At 34.2% G+C, this 23,073-nt stretch overlaps 1 protein-coding gene across 1 annotated transcript; it reads right to left on the bottom strand.

Annotated features, from left to right (window-relative positions):
- Positions 1–18,790: 18,790 nt before the first annotated feature.
- LOC137715546 (double-stranded RNA-binding protein 2-like) lies at positions 18,791–21,737 on the bottom strand. Its single transcript, XM_068454893.1, has 3 exons — positions 21,340–21,737; positions 20,140–20,359; positions 18,791–19,762 (listed from the first exon to the last, which is right to left on the bottom strand). Exons 1-3 carry the CDS (start codon positions 21,583–21,585, stop codon positions 18,996–18,998), a joined length of 1,233 nt encoding a protein of 410 aa, XP_068310994.1. The 5' UTR covers positions 21,586–21,737; the 3' UTR covers positions 18,791–18,995.
- Between the last annotated feature and the right edge of the window lie 1,336 nt (positions 21,738–23,073).

Here is a 23,073-nt window from a genome sequence, read left to right as displayed (position 1 = left end):
ATGGGGTTTAGAGTATGAAGAAGATGAAGAAATAACAAAAAGAAAACGAAACAAGAAGAAATAATTACAAAGATAATTAGGAAGAGATTTATTTTCTATAGTGAATTTTATCATTAAAAAAATAATTAATGATAATAAAATAATCATGAATACAAAGGATCAGACCTATTTTAATAAAATTGAGTATTCCTAATATTGGTTCAAAAAGTTAGACTTTATCAAGTTTTCTCTAAAAAAAAATTATAGCAAAATGGTACTATGAAGAATAACCTTTTTATAGTCATAAAATTTAGAGAGTTTTAACGAAAAACCTTCGGTACTGTTTATTTTAACAAAAAATCTCTTTTTTACACTAAAAAGTCAATCATAGTACTATTCATTTTACCCTTTATTTTGTCTTTCTCGTTAAAACTCAAAGTTTTCAAGCATTTTTCGTTAGTTTTCCTTTAAATTTATGGTCCCAACTTAAGCCAATTATAAAGTAAGAATAAACTCCACATTATAATAAGTTATTATCTTTTTATTTCAGTCTTGAATAAACTTGTCTCATCATAGTAATAATTGTAAATAAGTCCAAAAATATCAAATGCTACAAATAAAGGTTTAAGATAAACTAAAATATTTCTCTAAAGTTGTTTGGGACCATGTTTTATTTTAGATTTGATGCCACATTGTTGAGCTTGCATGTGCGTAATACCTTGTGCTTCTAACTTCTCAAGGTTGTTTACAGTTTCTTGGTATGAAACTTTTGTATGCTTTTAGAGCTTAGGTGTCCCCCTTTTTTCATTGTTACATTTTCGATATTTGCATGCTCCATTATTAAGGTAGTTCCTTTGTATTCATACAACTTTCCTTAATTAAGATTTTTTTTTTGAACAAGCGACATTAAATTACAGTCTAATAAGTAATAACCTCCTTATAGTAATACAATTGGTTTGGTCCTAAACATGAAAACCTCGTTTTCTAATAAGATTGGAATGAAATGAATAAGAATTTTAAAGTATTTCGAAGGGAAAAATGAAAAAAAAAAAACATTATGACTAACTTAGATGTAGGGGATAAATATTACTCAAGAATAAAAGTTATCAATTCCATTCCTCTTCAAAGTATAGTAGGATTACAAACGAGAAGTTTCGTTCATGTCTAATCTATTCTCCTTCTACTCCCTTTAAAATAAAATTAAAAAAATCTTTCTCCTTTACTTTCAATAGATCGTGAATTTAAAAAAATTATACATTATAATTCAATCCTCCATGAACGAAGCGAAAGACATTTTTGAAGCCATAGAATAAAGGAACAAGGAGGACCAGTTGCCTTGAATATGATTTCCAAGGGAAGTTTCATTTAATCCAAGACCAAACATCATCAAAAGTTAGAAGAAAAAAAATAAAGTGGGTTTTTGTTTATTAGGAAAAATAAGATAATAAGATGAATATAACAACAATATATGTGCACCGTCCGCTACATCTAAGTGGCAACAACTCTATAATTTTTCAAAAAAATTAACATTATATTTGATGCGTGATCAAAAATTGAGAAGGATAAGTTAGAAGTAAAAATTGGTATGTAAATAACACTACTCTTTATATTTCTAATCATATTTGATGCACTTTTTAATTTCTATTAATACAAAAAACTAAGTGGGATTTGATTCAAATTTGTTTTATGGCATTTTCACTTGCTTTTGGCATGCGTAAAAAGGAATCTCACGTGCTTCCCATGTTCCCATTATACCATCTACAAAACATGTAATTTTTCTTATTATTAAAAATGTACTTCATGAGAAATCATAGTCAATTTGACTTAATTAATGTTTTTTCAGCATTGGGCAAGCAAATGTCTTTCTGTTTTTAATTTTATTGAATAAAGAAGGAAATACCCAATTACCAAAAGGATATTGCATCAGAAACAACAAGGTGGTATAAAATACTATAGTTTTCCACATAGGGTTCAAATTAATCTTTTTGATACAATCATACTATCATTGTTTATTTTTTTGTTGAATTTGTTGAAGTAGAATATTTAAACAATTGAGATGATCAAAGTGGCCCTAAGTTCAAGGTACAGAGCTATGACCCCATGAAGAATTCGCATTTGCAATTGATTGAATCAATATCCATCTGCTTTGTTACTATAATTGTCAATTTTGTTTTGTTTGACACATACGGATAGCTAAACATTCTTCAAATTTAATAAATTTTTCTAAGATTATCTTTAGACGATGATAATGAAGATAAACGATTATGTTTATAACATTTGTATGACTAAACGGTATCGTGTCGTTATTGAAGGAGGAACAATTATTGTCGTACAACTGATATATTTATTAAATAACTAAACTAATTCAATTTCATGTAGTAATTATGTTTTGAGTGTTGCTATACACACATCATTTATACCTTCCACACTTTTTGTTAATTTATATTTTTTAACATTATTTAATTCATTTGATCTGAAAGCAAAAAAAAGTTGGATTTTATCTCAAGGTTCGACCATACTCCACTTAAGAGAATGTCATTAGGCATATCAAAATTCTACCCCATGAACTTGTATGAGGGTTTGGGTTAGTGCCATTAACAAATATAAATGTCACAAGACCATCCCCACTTTACGGAAAACGATCCTCGTTGGATTCTTTTCGTTATGTACTATTTATATTTAATTTTAAAATGATTTATGATCACACGATATACAATAAGCGATCACGATCACAAAATCATTAGGAAAAGAATCCGGCGAAGATTCTTTTCCCCACTTTACCATCTGTCCGTCCATCCTTACCTTTAAAATTCCACTTGTTTTCCATAAAGATTGTGGAACAATTATTTGTACTAAAATAATGAGCAAATGATGAAAAAGTTGTTTATTTTAAACAATAAAAGAATTATTATTAAAATAAAGAGAAATGTAAAGGAGGTTCTCTCAAAGTGAAGAGAAATTTTTAATTGTGATGGGAATGCAGATGGTACACCACATATTTTTATGTAAGTGGTGGACAATTTTAATTTTTAAGTTATTAATCTTTTAACACACGTATCTCACCATTTATATAGGGACACATATTGTACCACCTCGTGTGGCGGTCACATTGAAAAATCTCTCCAAAGTGAGACTTTCTATAGTCTTACCATCAATCAATGCACATTTTTGGCATAATATTTTATAATGTTGGTATACAAATTATGCAAAAAACATAAAATGACAGGGCACATGAAGAATTTCACTTTTAAAAGAATCTTCTTAACATTTCTTTAAAATAAGGAATGTGATATCCACACACCCTTTTTTATTTTTCACATATCATTCTAATTTTCGGCCTTTGGATTTGATGAAATGAAGAAGATCAACGAACATAAATTAATAAAGAATGTGTAAGAAGTAAAAAATAATTTGTAAATATCACATTTATAAAATAAATATGCAACATGGTTAGCCAAAAGATAAAAAACTAAACAGATACAATTTTCTATGTATAATTATGTAAAATAAACAGATACAATTTTCAATGTACAATTTTCAAAATACAATTTCCGATGAAAGCACTGCAAGAGAGAGAATTTTGTACTCTAAAAATGGATAAAAAAACATAGCACAAATTCAATCCTACTCCTAAAAAAAATAGCACAAATTCATGAAGGAACAAATCCTGGACGTCAGTGAGAATTTAGAGCATGTCATATCAAGAGATCCTAATTCCTCTATGATCCTATCTAAGTATGTATCAAAAAGAATTTATAGCTTAATATTAATTTTTGTACTAAAAAATTATAAAATATTATGTCAAAAACATAAAGTTACAAATAATCTAAGAAAAGTCTCATTTTTTAAAAGGTTTTACTTTTGAGAAAATTTCCTTAGCATTTCTTAAAAAAGTCTCATTAATAAAATTTCTATTAATTAATAAAATCTTGGCAAATTCCGCCTCTCCCACTTCCATTTTCGGAACGTGAATCGGCACTGGTCTGGCGAATCGTGATTCATATCTTGGCACTATAACTGGGATAGATGTATTTTGTTTGGATCTGATAACGGGAAGCTTAATTCAACAAAAAGAAAGTTTGACATTCCAGTGTGCTGTCTGCCCAATATGACTTTGCATTCGCTACCTTCCAAGCACATGAAGCATGCGAAATGAGATGATCCAAGTAAGAAGAACATGTGGAAACAAAAGAATACGGAAGAAAATAGTAAAAAGCATAAGAATTTGACTTTCTGCGTTGAAAAAGTTATTCATGCTCCCATGTATGGATATGGTGGTGTTGGCATGATTGTGCATAATCAGCCCCGACACAAGTCTCTCTTTCATGCACATGGAGGGAAGGGGAAACCAAGGATATTCTTTATGTATTGGCAAGATTTTGGGAGCATCAATCATGATGTGCCTATTTCATACCTAATATTGTCTTACGATATCTATCAGCACCATACATATCGAGTATAAGCCGTATCTTAGAAGTAGTAGCTATATGATTTTGTTGAGAAGAGTCTTCGTGGTTGTAGTGACTTTATCCTTCTGAGGAGGAGAGCATTTTGTTGTAGTTTTGACTTACAGCTCAACTTCTAAGCTTAAAGCAACAACACTTGTTCGAATTTGAGGTGATGGTTTTGTGGTTTGTGCGCTAGGCAATAGCTATGAGGAGGAAGCTCAACCTTTGTTGGAAGTGACTTGTAGGAGGGTCTTTTTTGCTGGCAATTGCAAGATAATCAAAGGGTAGTGCACTCTTTCTGTTGTAGTGTCGTTGTAGTGGTTTTGAAGGATTCATAGCCACATTTTCTTGTTGTTTGTCATTTTCAAGACCGTTAGATGATGATACGATGTTTCCCTTGTGTGTTTGATGGTGTTGGGTTCGGCTTCGAGGGTTTAGGCTCTATGAGCATATCTTTCATATTGGTTAGGTTTCTCATGTGGATGATTTTTTGTATTATGTTTTATTTTCTTTTTTGTGGTTTAATAATCTGTCCGTCATGCAAGGGACTATGTATATCTTCGTGATCCCTCATAGCAGGCCGTCTTTGCTTAAGGAGCGTCTTCTTTTGCAAATACAATTGATTAGAAGGTGACGCAAGGTTTGTATTCATAACGTTATCTTTCCATTTGGTTGAGTATGGTTATGTGGCTAGGTTTTGTATTATCTTTCGGCTGCGTTTGTATCATGGAATTGTATTCCCAATTGATGATGTTCCTCGTTCTATTTTATCAATGAAATGTTTCTTACCATAATATGAAAAAGAATAAACCGTATGAACATAGTGTTAACCCTAAAATCTACAAGCCTACTTGGAATGTAAACCAAGAATTTAGGACTTGAGTACGTCATTCGAGAGTATTGAGTGGAACATGCATGCCAATGTGCAACCGAGAGGCCGCATGTATATTTAGCGTGCTGATGTTTTGCACTGGTCTAAACTTCAAATCAAACAATTACCGTCGATGAAAGACCTTCTTGATCTTGGATTTTGCAATCTAAAGACAAGGTCATGCTAATCGTTATGATAGTTTCAATATACAACATTGTGCTCTGTCTCAGTTCAAAAGTCTCTCAGACCAAAACAAGGCTAATGGGACAAAGGTACTTGAACGTTATGATGGTCGTAATAACAAACGCTTTTCAACTATGTTCGTGCATAAATGTTGTATATGCTCTAACCACAAAATGTCAATCAAGACCATACGAATATACCGTATGAAGCATTTATGCAATACAAAATTTTATCATCAACATTAAGAAATACCAAGCATCTTTTGGCTAAAAGTGAACAAAGATAGCGGAGTTCTTCCATTCCTTGACATATGCAGGCTTAATAAGAAAGTAGATTATACCTATTCCAAAGTACATATTATGATTCATGGTTGCAAAAGAGGAGCCATATAACACATGGTAGGTGGGTTATGCATCACATATATAATACCTGTTTCCATATATGTATATATATAGTACACAATCAATGAGGTATGATGGGCAATAACAAGAATCTGGATCTTCGTCAGATCTTCTTTGTGAGGATTTCGGATATTCATGAATAGTATTCGTTTATCATACATCATGTGATCAGAAATTATTTTAAATATTTTTATTTCAAATTAAACATAAATAGTAATTGATAAAAACTAATCACATAATATACAATAAACGGACATAATTCACGAATCTCCAGAAGCATAAGAATCCAAAGAGGATCCTGTTGCCCTTAACAAAGTCAAATGGGGTAAAATACTTTTTCTTCTTTATAAACTTTAGATGATGAGATTGACATCCTTCCACTTTGTCCCCCTCCTCCCTTATTGTGCCCTTTATTTTTTTGACAATATTTTTATACAATGATATTAAGAGGTGAAGATTTATGGAAAAGGATTCTCGCCAAATTTTTTCTTCTTCTGAAGATTCAGGATATTATGTGATTATAATCATTCATCGTGTATATCGTGCTATTAGAAATTATTTAAAAATTAAAATTTAAAATTAAATATAAATAGTTTGTAACAAAAACTGACCGCACGATGTATGATGAACAGTCTTGATCCCGAGATACCCCGATCTGGCGAGAATCATTTTCTAAGATTTATAATGCTAGAGAGATCAAAATTTTAAATCAAATTTATAAATTAAATGATGTGTCACTAATAAAAAATAAGCACGTTAATAACAGTTGATTACCAATTCAATCATATACAACCATATTATTTGGTTTACAAATTTAGTTTAAGAAATTTGATCCATAGCATTTCTCTTTAAATTAAAGTACACAATAATTACAATACTTTGATTTCAGCTCGTCGTTAATGAGAGTTTAATCTACATTTTTCATTTATAAATAATGAAAAATATCATTAAATCATAGTACAAAATAACAATACTTGTGCTACACTTTCATTTTTTGTTTGGTTTATTTGTTTGATATTTTTTTCTTCCAAATGGGTGGTGGGTTCCCATCTTTCTTCTTTTTCCTTGAGCCATTGCTTTTCTCATAGGAAAGGAATATTGCCAGTGCTTCTGAAAGCCCTTTTTTAGGGGCCCTTTCCAGTCCAATCATGTGGGCCCATTCTGTCTGGGTAGGCCCCATACATTTGCTCTCTATTCATTAAAAAACGTTGTTGCGTAAATCAATAGACTGCTCACGTGGCATCTGCTTTGAGGGGTAGGTGTCGTCGAAGTGGAGACTTGGCCCCACCCCAAACACGCTACTTTGTCATCGTGTAAGACTGTTCTTTGTGAAGTGTGACAGCTCCTCTCTCTCTCTCTCTCTCTCTCTCTCTCTCTCTCTCTCTCTCTCTCTCTCTCTCTCTCTCTCTCTCTCTCTCTCTCTCTCTCTCTCTCTCTCTCTCTCTCTCTCTCTCTCTCTCTCTCTCTCTCTCTCTCTCTCTCATCTGAATGTTGAAAAAACTAATCAAAATTATTTGAAAATTTTTGGTTTTAACGAAAATGATAAAATAAAGAGTAAAGTGAAAACTTTGAGTTTTAATAAAAATGATAAAATAAAGAGTAAAATGAATAATACAATGATTGACTTTTTAATGTAAAAATATAATTTTTTGTTAAAATAAACAGTACAAAGAGTTTTTCGTTAAAATTCTATTAAATCTTTACTTGTTTGGTAGACACGCTCTGTTATTTCCACCATAAAGTTTTACCGACAAATGGATGAATGCCACGAATGGTTACTCGGTTAGAAATTGGTTGAGAAAAAGTTTATCTTAACGCTAATGCACTAGCCTGTTGTGTTGTATACTCTTCTTCGAATTCACTACATAGGTTAAATTGGTAAACAAAATTTGATAAACTAAAGAGTAATGTTATTCATATTATATTTTTATATTATATTTCTACACCACTTTAGGTGATAAATAATATGGACATCTACATCATTTGAAAAATTTGCAAAACCCAAGGAAATGAAAGGAAAATTAGAATTCCCTACAGTTTTTCTATATCATTTAGATTAAACATATGTACCTTTTTAAAATTTGATTAAATTGCTTTGACCAATAGTCACCTCTATTTTTTAAAATTAAAATAAATTTTGAATTTATCTTTTTATCTGCATGATGCATTTTTCCTTATTTAGTGGAGATTTTAGTAATTAAACTATATTTTCTCTTCTTTCAAATATGTTTTTTTTATGCAAACATTTAATATTATTTATTTTTTCAAATAGTTGGTGATCAATTCCGTGTAATTTTTTTAATTTTTTTGTGAAATTATATTTTTTGTTGTTGTTTTTTTTAAGTATAGTTGTTGACGAATTATTATTAAGTACAATATATTACGTATATATTAGTTGTGGGTACGTTTGAATTTATAAAAATCATTAATTGATACGTTTATATGCAATTTTGGTACGATTCATTTGATACATATTGTTAATATTGGTACATTATTTTTATTTTGGTACGTTTTATTTTGTACACATTGTGTATTGGTACGTTTATACTATTCTCAATCCTATTTTCTCTTAACGTACTTAAAAAAAACTCATTTCGGTACATTTGATTTTGGGGGATTTAAAAATATTTTAAACTATTTTGAAAAGAAAATATCTTCAATCGTAGATAATTATTGCTAAATTGTAACATTATTGTGAAAATAAATTGAATCTAACCAACTTTTTTTTTTTTTTTTTTTTTACAATTATCTCTAACAGAAGAGAGTGTAATCAAAATGCTAGTAAATTTGTTACAATATAATGTGCATATAGCACCAAAATTATGACAAAAAAAAAGTTTAATTAAATCAATAAAAGACATGGATGTTTGATCTAGAAAATTCAAAATTGAGGCACCTAATATTAGAGCAAATCCGCTCCATTAAGACAATAATTTCCCTATCAATTATTCTCTTAGTGAATAATAATTATTCAAGTACATTTTTTTCCGTAATTAATAATGAAGATAGTATGGTTTCTTTTTTTTTTTTTTTTTTTTTTTTTTTTTTTTCACATTTCATTGTGCTGCCTGGCTGGATCTAAAAGACTCCAAATTGATAAGGGGTGTTACTCAAGCAATAGTGCGGGTAAACTTTGGAGAGTGAAAATTCTGGCTCTCCTATGTTAATCATGTAATCAGTTACTACAAAATACATAAATCTCTAATACTTTAATAGAAATGTTATAAAGACTCTTTCAAAAGTGAGACTCTATATAGACTCTTCGTCATCTTATATTTTTGACATGATTTCTGTAATAACACGATAAAATATTGTACGAAAAACATAAAATGATAGAGAATTAATAAAAAATCTCACTTTGTAAGAGAATTTTCTTAATATTTCTTGAACTTTACATGGAAAAGAATTCCTAGAAGAAGTGAACGAGCACTATATGACAAAGTCCTTTTTAAAGCATTGGATCTAGCAATGGGAAGAGGATCTCTCCGGATCTACTTTGTTGGGATTTTAGGAATTTCCACATTTTGGTCGTTCATCATATATCATACGATCAATTTTCGTTAGGTACTATTTGTGTTTAATTTTATATAAAAAAAAGTACAATAATTTTTTATCATAGCACGATAAATGACTAAGATGTGATCACTATGATTCCTATAATTTACATCTGAATAAAATCCAAATCCCTAGCAATGGATCGACATTACCCAAAGGAAAAAAAAATAAAAATAAAAAAAGTAATCCATTAAATAACAAACTGACTTTAGCAACCTTAATTACAAAAACACATAAACTAGGCACTTCGATTTTTATAAAACGCATAGATCTAAATCCTCACTTTAAAGGGCTCCAATTTAAAACATAATTTCACTCAGTTATCCTCCGAAACACGACAAGTTATTCACAAAGGCTTTTATAATTGACTAACAGTCTCGCGATTCCACAATAAAAATAGAATAAATTACACATAACTATTTTAATTATTGAATCATTAAGAATTTCATACCTCATCTTTAAAAAGTTTTAATGTCATACCTTATTTACGAATTTGTTGCAATGTTCTATCTCCATTACGTTGTCTGTCAATTCGTCTGTTACATGTTGACGTGGCTAAAGCTGGGTCCCACCATCTCCACATATGAACTTCCACGTGGTCTGCCACGTACATTTCCTGCCAAAATTAATTTCCACGTCATTTTATTTAAATAAAAAAAATTTGAATTTTTTTAGCATAATTTTTTCCTTCCAAAACTAGTCCACATCAGCAAAAAAAATAATATTAAAAAAATTAATTTTTTAAGGGGTCCAATTTTGGAAGATAATACAACCTAAAAAAATCAAATGGAAATTCTACATAAACACATGATCCCACATCAACACATGATGTAAGATAGAGATGAACACAAATCCTACATAAACACATGATATAACCAAAAGATGAACTATAACCAAAAGATGAACACAAAGTATAACCAAAAGATGAACACAAAGTCCACTTCAAACAAAACATTTGCAAAGACCAAAAGATGAACTGTAATTCATATGGCATCGTTAATCCATCCAACATTTACAAAGATATCCATTAGACATCCTTAAATATCCCAAAATGCCCAGTGCACTGATTCCAAAAACCTACCGAAATCCATCTAGCAAAGTAGTGTTTTTAGGGTTCCAAATCAGTTCAAAAAACCAAAAGAAATTCAAAGTTTGTGATGTCTGATTCCAGAACCCATGTACCATAATTTCAGTTCCTATTGCACAAAAAACATGAACTAAAAAACAATAATTTGTTACAATGTCTGGCATCTTTAGGTCTTGGTTTGCCTTATCTTTCTCTACTTGGTGGGTCTTGGCGAATGAGCTTCAGGATTTGCAGATGAACCATCCCCTATTTAATTTCAATGTTCATTACAAAATGTCAGATGCAAAGTAAGGTTCTAAACTAAACTTGCTGTTGTAAACTACAAAGAAGAGGATTAGGTTTTTACCTTAGATTTCTTTGTCCTTTTTCTATGTGTAGCTTCGGCTGATGATGATGCTTTCCCCTGTGCTGATGTGGATGCCTATAACAAAGTATAAAATCATTCATTAAAGGATTAAAGGATTAAAGGATTAAAGAAAGTACAAAATGTTACATGTTTGTCCCTTGGAGGAAGATGTCGATGATAGGTCCTTGAATTATATCCTTCTTGCTTGCATATAGTACACTTCAAAGCACCTTGCACTTTCCTTCCTAGCTTAAGTGGATTAGGATTATTTGGTGGGTTGGTGGGAGTTTTTTCACCATCTTTCTTCAATTCAGCCGTTTCTCTGTTTCTCTTGTTCCTTGGTCTTCCAAGTTACCTTGTATATAATAGAGGCAAGATTGGTGGGTTTTCAGTATTCTCCCATAATGACATACCATTCATTGACATTATCAAGTGAGAATAAACTTCCAAGTACCGTGCCTTTGAATAATAAGGATCCAATAATCCTCAGGTTTTTCTCTCTTGAAATGGATGGTAGATATTGCATGGTTGCAAGGTATTCCTGTCAAGTCATACTTCCTACAAGAGTATGTCTTCTCAACTAAGCCCACCTCATATTGTTCCACACCTTGAGCACCCACTTGAAATTTGGTCACTCCTGACCATTGTGCAATGCATATGCCACTTAAGAGTTTGGCTTCCTCCAACTTCTTCTTAATCTTAGGGTAGAGATCTCCTACTTGCTTCATCATTATACTTTGCCTCATTTGAATTTTCTTAATCAACATAGTGTGAATTATTTGCAGCATAGTTATAATAGGCTTTTGCCTTGGCACGAGTATGACTACATTAAATGATTCACACAAATTATTCAGCAACATGTCACACTTTGGATAGGTTTCAAAGTGGGACTTGCTTCATTGAGTTGCAGGTTTCTTCCATAGCCATTTGTAGCCCGCCTCATCTAGCTTCTTAACATCCTCCATTGCCATTTTGAAGTGTGGAACCGTTGTTGTTTTGGCAACTACCCATAGAGCATCCTTTAAAGTTTTCCCCTTGAACAAATTCCTATAGTTTGTTACAAATGCCTCACACAGAATTTGTGGTGGCATCTGGGGAGAACCTTTTGAAATGCTGGAATTAGCCCATTTTACTTGTCATTGATAAATGTCCACCCATTTTGGTTTTCTATACCCACATCATCAGCTAACAATTATAAGAACCAAATCCAAGTTGCATTCTTTTCCATTTCCACCATTGCATAAGCAATAACTCATGTCTCATCGTTTGGATCAATGCCAACAGTACATAGCAACTGCCCTCCATGTAAAACCTTTAAGTGGCATCCATCTAAACCTATCAAAGGTCTACATCCTACCTTAAAGCCTTCTTTGCATGCCCCCAAACAAACATATATCCTCTAAAACCTTTCTTCATCCAACTTCAGCTTCACAGTGCTTCCAAGGTTAGTCCTTCGTACTTCCTCAGCAAAATCCTACAGTTTGTATATTGCTATGCATGTTTCCCTTCAATAATCTTAAAAGCTTTATTCAATGCCCTATAAGCCTTCATATTTGTACACCCATAATTCTACTCGGATTCCACAGTGGATAAAAAGGATTCGACAAGCCATGTGGGATTGAGCTTTATCCGATCTAAGTACAAATCTGTGAGTAAAGAAGTAGTCATGTTCTTATTTGCCGAAGTCCTCCCACAGGTGTGGTCATCAAGGATTGTCTTGATTTGGATGTTGTTTGATCCATACATTTTGCCAGCAGCACACATCCAAGGGCAGTCTTTTGCACACTTGACAGTAATCTTCAACTTCTCATTCCTATGAAAATGAATTTCTAAGGAATACGTCATGACGGCTCTCTTGAATTGCACATTGTCTCTGAAAATAAGCCCTAGAGTAAATTTTGGAAACTTCATGTCCGTTTTCTCATTAAACTTTGGATAATGCTATCTGTTTTTGCCTCATTCCTCATCTTCAAAGTGTACACTTTCCAAAGCATCAGAATTATAATCTAGATCATGAACCAGATTCACCTCCCCATTTTCAGCTTCTTTAACCTTTTGTTGTCATTCCTCTTCTTGTCTTTCCCCTTCTCTTTCATTGACTTGCTCTTTTTCTCCTTCATTGCTTTCCTCAATTGGCCTTTTTTTTTCCTTTTCTGAGATTGCCTTCATGTTCTTTGCTCATATTGCATCTCATATGTTTCTTGAATCACATTATACTTAGCAAAATTTAGGTTATCTTCATCACTCCCATAATCACTCTCTACAAAGTCACTGTCTTCTTCAGGATCTTTTTCATCACTTCCTTCTTGGTCTCCTTCAAAATTGATAGGTACATCAAAGAAGGTATCACCATATTCGTATTCACCTTCTTCACCAACTTGTATTTGTTCATCAACTTGTACATCTTGTTCATCAACTTGTTCAGCAACTTGTACATCTTCAACCTCAGCCACACTTGTACCAGCCATCTCTTCTTGGTGAAAACCATCATCCGAGCACATAATAGTCACCTTTTCTTCAATAGACACCCCCTTATTATCTGAGGGTCCCTCAATAGCTAGCAACCCCTTTCTTTTTCTTGGTTTACAAGTTATTGCCATAACGTCATCTTCCTCATCACTTAATTCCTCAATAACCATTGTGCTTGGACCGATGCACTCCATAGACTCCATAAAATGTTGTTGCTTGGTAAAGGCTTCTTATGCAGAGAATTCTTCAATGTACATGTCTAATAGTCGAGCCTTTGGAGTAAAGTTGCACATCTTCTATACATCGACATCACTTTGAATGGGCTTCAAACCATTATGAATGTCCATGTTGGGAATCTTGTAGTAGTAGTAGTAGTTCATGAATATCTCATTATATCCTAAAGCTTCCACCGTATCATCTATCATAGGAAGTGACATTAAGTCACAAGAGGACCCAAAAGGACCTCATTATCCAACAAATCAATAAGCATTTTGAATAAATTTGAAAATAACCTACCCATCTCCAACAAACAAAACACCAAAAGGACCCTCCATTATCCAACATTAGAATAAACAAACAAAACAAAAGTACCCAAATTTGAACTTTTGTTAAACAATTATCCAAATGACCCCCACGACCACCAGCACCCAAAATACCTTTTCCCCAACAACAAAATACAAAGCACCCACCAGACCCCCTGGACGACTAGCACCCAAACAACCTTTTTCTTGACAACAATAAACAAAGCACCCACAAGACCCCCATTCTACAACATATCAATATACATTTCGAATAAACAATCAATGAAACCCACATATTGCCTACAAAGATTTTGGAATCAACAAACCTAGAATAATAAGAATAAAAAAAAGGAAACAACGAAGCACAAAACGAACTGAAATTTGTACTTATAGTAGGTAGGCGTCGTTTTCTTGGGATCATCGCGCACATTCCACCCCATTTCGATTCCTTCGAAATACTGTCAAATCCTTCGAAAACCAGAAGAACTTAGGGTTTTCAACAAAAACAAACAAAAGGAAGGTAAGTGAGGACAAGCCCTAAACAAAGGGTTTTTGCTGAATGAACTATTGATCGTGATTTGGCTGACGATTTGGGGCGGGTGATATGAAATTAAGGTTAGGGTTCTTTGATTTGGGAATTAAAACGATGAGAATGGAATTGCATGGTTGGGGCTTCAGGCTTCAAGTCGAATTGCACACTTCACAAGGGAAATTAAATATAAAATATAAAATATATATATATATATTTTTTGTTATTTTAAAAAAAATTAATTTTAATTTTTTTGTAATATACATGTGTCATCCTTTTAGACAATCTACGTGTATCAGAAACCAACGTAGAAGTTCATATGTGGAGAGGATGAGACCTAGCATAAGCCACGTCAGCATATAATGGAGTAATTGACAGACAACGTAACATAGGTAGAACATTGCAACAAATTTGTACATAAGGTATGACATTGAAACTTTTTAAAGATGAGGTATAAAACTGTTAACTACCCGATAGTTGAGGTAGTTTTTTGTAATTTAGCTATAAGAATATGTTATTCGAGATAGGATTCTCGCCGGATTCTCTTTGTGAGGATTTCGGAGATTCTTTAATTTTTTTCGTTTATCGTACATCGTGCGGTCAGTTTTCGTTATATACTATTTATGTTCAATTTTAAATAATATAATTTAAAATAATTTCTGATCGCATGATGTACGATAAAAGGACATGATTACACAATCCCTGGAATCTTCACAAAAAGAAACTGACGAAAATCCTATCTCATGTTATTCTAAACAAAATTAGCACACTTAGGTTTAAACTCAATAAATATATCGGTGTCACATTATTGTGTGTCAAACTTGGCATTGTAAACGTTAGTGAGCCTTGAGGTAGATGAACCAGAGAGATACCCAAGCATGCATGAAATGAATGGTATATACAAGATTTGCAAGCCAAAATTCTAGATGATTTGGACCACTATTTTAAATAGGAGGATTGCTCCGAGATTCTTTTTAAAGCAGGACTTTTTATATATTCTTTGTTGTCTTATTTTTTTTTTGCACAATGTTTTATAATGTTGGTATAAGAAAGAGACTTTTTCAAAGTGGGACTCTCCATCTCACAATTTAATGTTAATTTTCATGATGCTAACATTATAAAAGATTGTGCAAAAAACATGAGATGACAAAGAGTCCCACTGAGAATGTCTCCTTAGCATTTCTCTTTTAGATATGGTAAAGAGAGTGGCGGATTCATGATTCGAATCTTAGATGGTTTCAGTGTTAAAGGTCCAAGTTTTTTAGATAGAAACAAAGCACGAAGTGCGCAAAGAAAAAATCAAATTATTCACTGAGATATTTCGTCGGACACTTTATGAGTTATATTGAGAGAATTTGGCTTGTGTTATTCACGCAACTTATCAATATATGCCTAGCAAGTATTACCCTCAGAAGACATTCAAATATATATTTTCTAAACTCCGGGTGGTCTTGGGAGACCACCTAGGTCCTAGCCTGCATCCGACTCTGGTTTAGGAACAACACATTTACAAAGCTTTTAGTTGGGGAACTTTTATTAGCACTCTAAAAATCTTATTTTGCAATCCTCATAAATGTGCTTTTTGTTTCCAAATATAGAAAATCTAGAGTGCAAAATGAGAATTTTGAAGTGCCCATAATAATTCTCTTTAGTTATTGTGTGACTATAAACAATTTAATAGAGCATTATGTTCACGCAGAAGGAAAAAAAAATCTACTATATTACTAGTTATATGTAATCATGTATTTATTTCTTTACCATGCACGTACACATGATGAGATATATAAACTCATAGTTATATACAACTTGTGACGAGAGTCTGTCTAGATCTATTCGTTTTGGGATGAAGATGACCTGAGAAATCTGTCCCAAACCAATTGGTGCACTTTTATAACCAGTCAGAGTGGTAAATACGACCTGCAGTTTCTGATCCAACAAAGATGTGAGTTTGATTTTGTACATTTCCTCTTTCGACTGAATGAATTTGTACCTAAATTTATTGGTCCATGGGATTCTTTTGCTGTCTGTTAAAGGGACATAGACAATTCCCCGGTGGTATGAGGACAATATGGATTCAATTGCAATAACCATTTTGCGTGTTTTATAAGCATTCATATGGCCCAAATTTTGGTGCATTTTGGTATTTGGCTCCTACATTTTAAGAAATTAGGACGTATATGGCTCAAACTTTGCTTTAAAAACCTTGTAGACCGTTTAGGTGTGACCAAATGCAAGAAAAGATGGGGTTATGAGCAAATGACTTGAACAGCCTATCCTTATGTTCAATTGTTCCTAGTTAAGAACCAATGTCCTGTGGGGCTTACCAAATACCAAAGACTTGAAGACTGGCTTAATTCAATTGATTGTTTTGCTTCTCACATGCTAAACATTCTATGAGACTGAGAGTACATCCCACAAACCAGAAAAGGACTACGAAACTACATATATTACTTAATGAACTGAAATCAACGAAACGTTACAAAAGTGCTAAGAAGGTTATAGAATTCAAGGAGAGACTAAATCAATGTGAGATTAAGTCCATCCACATTTCTGGCTTGTATCGGGTGACACAACTCCAGTAGTTCTTGTATCATTTTACATAATAACTTAAGGATTTCTATTTCAAACTAATAAAAACTTATGTTCCCCGCATGGAGTTCCCAATTTCTCCCCTTAAGACAATCAATGCAAAAACACAAAATAAAACTCGCTGGTAGAACTTGTGAATTTAACTAGTCCACCGCTGGTGTCAACTCATTCCAACAATGCCTCTTACACAAAATATTTTATCCTGCAATCAAGACATAGTCTGAATAGCATCATTCGCCCAATAAACGCTTGTCACATATTTAAAAGTGAATTTATCATTCAATAGATGTTTGTCATGTGGCAAACTGATGACAATAGAGTGTCTCTCTCCGACACCCCTCCCTTGCACCCAATGCCCTCTATCACTTATAATATAAATTTAGAACTTTATATTTTGTTGGGTAGGAAGAGATATTAATTGGTAAACAGAATGAATCATATGCTTACCACTTCTACATATAAGTAAGTTTACTCATGCCTAATCGTATGCGTACTACTTCATTATCGATTTAGTCTTGCAAGGTGATTCTTGCCAAATCACATGAGATTCCACGTGACCTAGGTTACTCGGGTTAGAGCGTTAGCAAGTGATAATTTTGGTTACCAGACTCCAATCTCCATTGCTTTGCCGTGGAGGGTGAGTCAAGGCTTAAGAAGAGGACAAAGGCATAGTCGATTTATAACATGTAAATATTCTTGTCTTATGACTTGTTAGTTGTTCACTGGTAGTTGTTATAACCTTATGCAAAAGAAATTTTTTTGAAATGTCATATGAACTTATAGATTTTTTTCAATTTTTTATATGAACTAAAATTTAAGTAATTTGTCATATCAATTTTCGACATTATTAATTTGTCTTCCCATCCTAATCCCGTTAAAATTTTTATCCAAAATAAATCATGTGCACTTGATGTTCAAGTTACTTCGAACTTTTGACCTCAAAAGAATTTCTTGTGTGAAAGGAGTTAGAATATTGGCATAAGGTCCGATCCAGTTGGATGGTCTTGAGAAAACCTTGCTCATGTTGTTGTGGGAGAGCCCAGCCTAGAGAAGATGGATTATGATGAGGAAAGGATTTGGGCCATGTTATTTAATTTTTTGGCAAAGGATTTTGGGACCTGTTTAATCCACAATTCTTTGTGCACCATCAAAGTGTAACGTAGTGTTGAAGAAATTGTTTATAGTGATGCAAAATACAAAGGCTTTATTTCAAGTGGTAAAAATGCAACACTTGTAATGCAAGTTACATTAAAAAACATAATTAGAACGGAGACTCAAGTTAAAAATTGACTCGAAACTCATGACCTCCTCTAACAAATTGGAGACTGATACTGAATCTCACTAGACCGTTGTTTAGCGATTTATTTGACTCGCTAGAACTTTGATATGCGAGGGTGTTGATTAGGAAAATGATTTCCAAACCCATTTTCTCCTTCGACACACCCTTGCTCATTTCAGTTCATCTTGTTTTGGTTTATGAAATGAAATAAACGTGTAGGAAGAGAAAAATGATGTGAAAAAACGTGTCGTTACCGCATACACTAGCAATTCAAATCAATACATGTCAAAATCATGTGTCATTCCTATTCTCTGCAGCACGCAGCTCGTTTTGAATGGCATACAGAAGTAGCGTAAACGATATATGAAGAGAGTTGATATTCACTCCCCGTTTTCTCCTTGTGCACTCATTTTCACACTCAGCATTGATGCATTCAATCTAGAGGCTATAAGAAACAGGAGGGCATGGGGGCCTAATGCGAGTGCAGAAATCACTTTCCTAATGCAAAATTAGTAATTAAAATAGCAAGCTACTTTTGAAGAGCATAGATATGAGATTTTCTAATTCTAAATCAACCTGCCAACTGAAGTTTTAACAGAACAAAAAGGGATAAAGAAAACACCGGCAACAGCAAGAAAAAAGACAACACATATAATAAGATGAGAAATATGACAGGACGAACTTCAAGCCAACAAAACCACTTGTACCTCCCACGGATTAAGTTCTTCCCGACGACCATCAAATTTTTAGTTGTTCCAAGATTTCAATTGTCCTCAATTCCTCCAAATCGTTGGCAGCTGCTGCTCTTACAGTTTCCTCTACTTGACCTATTGATTTATTCTGCACAGCTGGAGCAATAACGATTGGAGAATCTTCTTTCTGAACGATTGGAGAATCTTCTTTCAAAATGATTGGCGATTCTTCTTTCCGAGTGGTCGGTGGATCATCTTTCTTAACCGGTGAAGAAGAAAATACAGGTACAGCCTGCCTCACAGTGACAGGAGGAGCCACTCGTACGGGTGGAATATGCATTGTTTGGCAGGGCATTGCATGAGGTGGTGCTGAGAACACAGGCACCGCTGTCCTTATTGTCACTGGCGGTGCAATCCCATGGCAAGGAGTCCTCAATTGTCGGATGGGTACATAAGGAGCTGCCCCTGCAGCAGGGAATCTTTGGGGACGCATCACACGACTGTCTATTGAAGAAGCCTGTGATGATGTAACACGATTATCATGTGTTGCATTTGACTGGAATCTGCTCCGCAGAGCTTGCTTTTGGCAAATTAAGGGCAGTATTTTTGAGGTGTGAGCAGGTGGAGGTTGTGGACTTGTAGGTCTGCGGTTCTGAAATGGAAACTTCTTCGGAAATAGAATTGGAGCGGTTGGATTTGCCATTGTCATTTTTTCCTTTAACCGATAATTGATTAAGGCTCGTGCTATAGTGATCTGTTCCAGCTCATCATTGTGCTCGGGCTCAGATGAAGAGCTTGCAGTTTCCTTTGCCACTGTCCAATATAAAATATGCGATTCAAGTTAAACACAAAAGTTACTAAACTTTGACCCCAACTCTCATAATATATCACCAAGTTCAATACATAGAAGTTTTTTTTTTAATTGGAACATAATATGGAAGGATGACTTCAAAGAGATATCGCGTTAATTTCATAGATGAGTATCATACAGAAAGAAACGACACAAAAAAAAAAAAAAAAACAGAACATCTTTTATTTGCCAAAGAGAAGAACATTAAAATGAAAGCAGCAGATGCAAAAGGGTTTAGGGTTTAGATGGGCGCTAAACTAAAATCAAATTCCAGAAAAACTGTGATCCAAAATAATACAATGCGATGAAATATAAGTCTGACTAGTACACAGGAACTCACATTGTTTCAAAGATGACCAAGCTGCCATCGCTGCATTCTTCTCTGCTTGTTTTTTGTTCTTGGCAGGTTCCCCTGTAAATGTGATTCCAGCCAATTCAACTACCCCGGTGAAAACAGGTAGGTGGCCAAGGCCAGACCTGAAGGTTTTGTACTGTGGCAACGGAGCTCCTACTCGTTGAGCAATTTCCTGCAAGAGGTTCTTGTAAACTCCCGTCTCATCCTGAGCAAAACAAGGCCTATCAGAATCAAGACAACATACCAAATGAAATCGCAAAACGCATTGTATACCAAGTTACAAACACATCAAAGTGATAATGACATTGGAAAATTACAGACCCATTTCAACTAATTACATTTGGTAGCAAAATTTCCTAAATACTTTTGGAAGGGAGGATAGTTTAGGTGTCATATCAATTCACAACCGACCCGAAAAATGTAGATAAAGCATGGAAACAAAGTTTAATGGCCATTTCAACCTCCTTGATGCCGATTAACTCAACGAGAATGCATCAATTTCCATCAACAACAACAACACAATCAAGTTTCCTGAGATCAAATTTCCTCCTCCAAATTGCACCAAAACACATGCCAAGTTGTAAATTAAATAATAAACCAATTCCATATAAAGTTACAAAAAGAAATTGACTTGCTCTGTTTTCCCGGCAACCAATCAGGCGGACAACTAGAAAGAGAACAGGTTCCCTGAAGTTGACTATGGAAACCCACATTTTATATGACCAAAATACCCCTCCCTGACGATTTAATTACTAGCACGTTTCCAGTTAGCATAGTCATCAGCTTTTCAGAATTCAGAGAATCCAAACTGGATTTTAAGAACGCCCCACTGCTATCAAGTACAACAAGAAGAGGGGCATTTCCGTCATTTCGCCCAGTTCCCAACCTCAAGAGCCTAATCCCGGCCGGCCAGTGATCCCCACCTCCGACTTCCGCACAAGTCCGGTGAGCAGGACATGCTTGATCACTTACACGGCGCACATTAGCAAACCCCATACAAAACACCAAATTTTGAAATTGCAAAAAGAACAAAATTATAATTTTATAAATTATTGATTTCAGTTGCGAGCTCATCATGTTCGCACAGCAACTGATCAGCGAGAAACCGAGCGGCGACTGAAGACCACGCGCGCAAAACCCCAAAGGAATCCCAACGGTGTGAAGAGAAAGAGAGAGATAACTAACCAGAATCCTAGCGGCAAGAGAGTGAGAGGGGCCGCGATTGGAGAGGTAGTTGAGGGCGACCTCGGCGGCGGAGTGTTCGGCCTGGCGGAGAGTGGTGCAGTGGTGAGGGCTTTCGAAGATCTCGCCGTTAAAGTTGACGTTGGCCTTGAACCTGGGCGCGTGGTCCGGACCTTCCCGAATGCACGTGTAGGAAGGCAAGTTGAAGCAGCTCCTTTGGGCCAGCTCTTGCAGCTGGTTCTTGTACATTTCTTCGCCCCTCTTCTCTTCAGTCTCCCTCCCTGTGCGTCTCCGTCCGACCCAACTGTTCTCGGAGCTCCAAGGTTGGGTTTAGGTAATGGGAGGAGCCGGCGCGAGATCGGATCGGCGCCGATTTTGGGTCGGGTCGAAAGTGGATTTGGGTTTCTGGGGGCCGGAGGGAAATGGTTCCGGTTGAGATCAGAGGATTTTAGGGTTTTTGTGAGTGGTGGTGTGAAATTGAGTTTGCAGAGAGGAGGTTGGGACTTTGGAGTTGGGGGATGTGAAGCTGCGAAAGGGAGGGAGGGAGGGAGAGGGAGAGAGAGAGAGAGAGATGGAGGAGAGAGAAGGGAGGCCACTCAGGGTCAGGGGGGGTAATATTTTAGGAGAGTGGAGTTTGTCTTTTGGGGAAGGTAATAATAAAATATTGGGGGGGGAGAGAGAAGAGAGAGACGGGAGTTAAATTAAATAGTGGGGTTTTATTGGTGGGAGTCAACTGAACGTTAGGCTGCTTCTGCATGGGTTCCGTGGATGCCATCTTTTCTTAGATTTTCTTTTTTTCCTTTCTTTGCTAGTGTACGAGATGAAGTGACACTAATTTAATTTAATTAACAATTGCAGTGAAATTTTATATAATGTAAAAATATACAACATCACTTTGCGTACAAACTTGGTATGTATTTCACCGCCATTTTTCTTTTATTTTTCTTTCCGTGTTCTATATTTTTAAACTTCAAATATACGACAAAAAACAAAACAAAATTTTAAATGTTACAAAGTAAGTATTAGGTTAATTGATATTTTATGAAGAAATGACAACCGCATATCATTTTTCTAATCGTTTATACTTTTGTTTAATTTTGTCTAATGTTTTTATTTTATTTATTTATTTTTCATGATCATAAATCACAAGGGATTTTTTTTTTTTTGAACAAACATTATCTACACTAAGAGGGTAGGAGAGTGGTCTAAATTTCATAATGAGTTAGTAATAATATGTTTAGATTTGCCTTTGACGAAAATCGAACCTAAGACCTCTTACTTATAAATAAAAAAAGAATATCACTACGTCATAATACTAATTGCAAATCACGAGAGATTTGTTAACAAGAGAAAGATAATTAATTTTTATTTTATTTTTACGCTAATCAATATTGTATTATTTTGATACCATTTACCGATTATAACTTAATATCATTTAATTATGTTTCTCAAAAGGGAGTGAAAACATGTAGTTGTTTTAGTGCATACGAGCGTGTTACATGCATTGATATGCACTGATCATGTGACTGTAGAACCGATGCATGTGAGACACTCGTTGTAAGCAATAAAACGGCTAATGTGAGTTATGATCAGTGCATGTGAATCGATGGGTTGTCTGCAACGGGACAACGATATGTCAGTTATAACCAGTGCATACTAGACGCTCGTTGATTACAATTGTGGCATTTAAGATTTATTGTTTGCTTTTTATGGCCAATGCATGTTCGACACTTGTTA

Source organism: Pyrus communis, chromosome 14 (assembly GCF_963583255.1).
Source record: "Pyrus communis chromosome 14, drPyrComm1.1, whole genome shotgun sequence".
NCBI lineage: Eukaryota > Viridiplantae > Streptophyta > Magnoliopsida > Rosales > Rosaceae > Pyrus > Pyrus communis.
The sequence above is the reverse complement of the archived record's forward strand: the minus strand, read 5'-3'. Positions and strand labels throughout refer to the sequence as shown.